The sequence below is a fragment of the Lactuca sativa genome, chromosome 4 (assembly GCF_002870075.4).
Source record: "Lactuca sativa cultivar Salinas chromosome 4, Lsat_Salinas_v11, whole genome shotgun sequence".
Lineage (NCBI taxonomy): Eukaryota > Viridiplantae > Streptophyta > Magnoliopsida > Asterales > Asteraceae > Lactuca > Lactuca sativa.
Window position 1 is genome coordinate 366080241 of NC_056626.2, and position 3337 is coordinate 366083577.

Consider the following 3337-nt stretch of genomic DNA (forward strand, 5'->3'; position numbering starts at 1 on the left):
TGAAATTTATAAACAATTTTTAGTTTTTAATTTGCAATTTATTGTGTTGTTTTTATTTACTTTTAATAGATTTTTGCTATATTTAATTTTTCGTATACCAATGTTATTTACATGATTGATTATGATTTTTTACACTCCATTCAAAATTATATTATGTTTTATAAATTATAATTATATTAAATGTTTTCACATACGTAACATATATCAGATATTCAAATTTCAAATATATATATATATATATATATATATATATATATATATATATATATATATATATATATATATATTAAATAATCAATATAAAAGTCTAAAAAAATCTTAAATCTTTTTTATTTAATAAATATATATCCGTGGTTTCCACGGGTTGTAACCTAGTTATATCATCAATTGTAATAACATTCAATGATTAATTGACAAAGAAAGCCAACAAACAACCTAGTGATTGTACCCGCTTAGCCAACAAATAATATGCAAAACGGTTTTAATTAATCATGAACAAAAAACATAGAGATAACCTGTTGATTGTAATCACACTCATATTGGACATTATATCATCAATTGTAATCACATTCAATATTTAATTGACAAACAAAGCTAACAAATAACCTACTGATTGTATCTGATTACACATGTGTTGATCACGCATTCTTAGATTTTAAGTTATTCATCCGCTCTAATCATGAATGTAACGTTCAATTCACAAATAAAGTCAAAGATTAACCTGAAAATTGTCATGATTGCAACAAGGAAGAGACGAGAAGGCTGAAAAGAAGTCGACGTTGTGTGTTTTTTTGATCGACAGGATCTTCTGCGATCATAGCAACAACAACAGGTAAGGGTTCATGTAATTTAGAGAGTAAGGGTATTCTTATCCATTTAGTTATTTTTTTTTTTTTCATTTTTAATGATTTTAAATTGAAAAAAATGCTTATTAAATAGTAAAATCTATTTAAAAATTAGATTGGGGTAAATATGATATTTTAAAATATTAAAAAGGACAAATATGATATTTATGGTTTGGGTCGGACAAATACGATATTTAGATGTTTAACAATGGTATATACGAAATTCTGCCTTTTAACATATGAATATTTATTGGCATTCAATCTTCACCTTTAAGCTTTACAAAGGAACACTATATGAAAAACAAGTTTTCAAATAAAATAAGAATAATAACCTTTAGAAAATCATGAAAAACAAGAATGAAAACCATAGAAAAATACATTTTTCACAAAATTATTTTTATTTATCAGATAACATAAATATACATTACTTTTTCAAATAAAATACAAACCGGCATATATAACAGTTAAATCGAATGACATGCAAAATACATGTTTATATTACTTTTTTAAATACTAGTTGGCGTTTTCTGAGTACTCCTCCACCGGAAAATTGGTCTTGGCTTTCTTTCCTCTATACTGAATATTGGCGACGTCGTAAGCTCTGGCAGCCTCTTCTGCAGTATCGAAAGTCCCCAGCCACTTCCGCTCATGCGTTCCCGGAACCATTATCTCCGCCGCCCATTTCCTCGACGGCCGGAGACGAACTCCTCTGTAGACATTCTTCGTTCTCTTTCCCGTCTCTTCACCACTATTTCCGGTGAACATTTGACACCCCAAACAGTGATCCGGGATTCGCATTCCACATTCGCCGCAGATTTCATACTCCCCCGGCGACGGTTGACTCTGAGAATTTCCGATTACATCACTGCTTGTGCTTGGAGTGGCGATGTTTCCATCGCAAATCACATGCCGGAGTGCTGAAACAATGGCGGAATTCTCGTCGTTGAAATTGCTTGTCGGACTGTTCATTTTTGATGAAGTACGGGAAAAGTGGTTTCTGTGGCTCCATTATATAATTGCGATTTGCGGCGCTGCTGATGAACTTCGAAGCTCACGTTGAAATTTCATTAAAAGCCGAAATTTCATTAAAAGCCGAGGATGTCTGTGGGAAGCCGAGGATTGATAGCAACATAAAGTAGAACTCTGTCGTTTCCTAACTGTTATTTTATACATTATAACCCCTTCTTCTTTGAAATGTTTTTTCACTACAGTCCCTACAGTCTTAATTTTTAGATATATCATGGAAGTAGTTGAAGTTTTCCTAAGTTTTGTGGGACACACCAAACCCTAATGTCGAATTCTCTGTCATCCTCTCATCCACAAAAAAAAACTTATATTATTTCACTCAGTTTCATATAGAATGTCTTCGATTGCCTCTATTAGGCATGTGGAATTTGATCTGATACATATCATAGTCGATACATGCGATGTTATAATAACTAACCGATGTTCATACTAGTTGCTTCACGTGATCAATGGATCACTATCAGCCCATTGACTTTGGTGGAACAAATATACAAAGTTGAAATTATTGATCTTAATATGAAACTCGTACATGAATTGGATGATAATCTTTTGGTCGTGGACAACACGTCACATGTTTTAATTACTTTTTTTTGTATGTTTAAATCGTTTTGTTTTTAATGTTTTTGTTATTTATTTCATATTTCAATTAATGAAATTTTAATTTTCATCAAAATAAAATGTTTTAAATAAAAAATACGGAATGACAAACCATTGCTCTTGTATGGTAAACAATTAGAAATGATGATGTATAACACTGACAAGACAAAATAAATGTAATGGTAAAATAACACCATTTTTTTCTAGCAATTCATTACACTACAAGAAAAATAGACATTAACGGCGACGCTTTTAACAGCAACAACCACTTTTATCGGCGATATATAACTTTCGCGTTATGTGTCGCCCTAATGTCTATCGACCCCGATCCGTGTCAAAATATGAGGTGAAACCTTATCTGTTGATTTTGTCTCAAATCCAATGACTGTAAATCGATAACGTACATACCAATAGCGGCGACGGGGTCGCCGCTAATACTCGAAAATTTTGACCGTCAAAGTTCCACCCCCCGCCCCCCGTCCCAAATTGTGTCGCCAATACCTAAAAAATTTGACTATTAAAGTTTCCCTTCAAAGGTGTCGCCGCTAATACTTGATATGTCGCCGATATAACCCCCTTAAGCTCAATCTTCCATCTTCTATGAACTCTTTTCTCTTCCGGCAACAACTCATTATTTTCTGTTTTTTTCTTATTCATTATCTTCTCCCTATATGACATACTTGTTGGTGGTGTCAGATTATTTCAGCCATTTACCGAAAATTGCGGAAGATCTGTCTGAATTTGTTGTTGTCTGCAAGAAATTGGCCGGAAAATTGATCATATTGCCGGAATACCGCCACCAGCACACCACCACTCTTCTCCACCGGATTACACACCACATGTTCTATATGTGTTTATTTTAATTTTTG

General features: G+C 32.7%; 1 protein-coding gene across 1 annotated transcript; it reads right to left on the reverse strand.

Annotated features, from left to right (window-relative positions):
* Nucleotides 1-1358: 1358 nt before the first annotated feature.
* Nucleotides 1359-1814, reverse strand: LOC111905010 (ethylene-responsive transcription factor ERF071). Its single transcript, XM_023900691.1, has one exon. The coding sequence runs from the start codon at nucleotides 1812-1814 to the stop codon at nucleotides 1359-1361; it is 456 nt and encodes a 151-aa protein (XP_023756459.1).
* Nucleotides 1815-3337: the final 1523 nt, after the last annotated feature.

Bases quoted from the DNA above. Each gene is read 5' to 3' on its own strand.
- LOC111905010 (XM_023900691.1), bottom strand. From the start codon at position 1,814: ATGAACAGTCCGACAAGCAATTTCAACGACGAGAATTCCGCCATTGTT.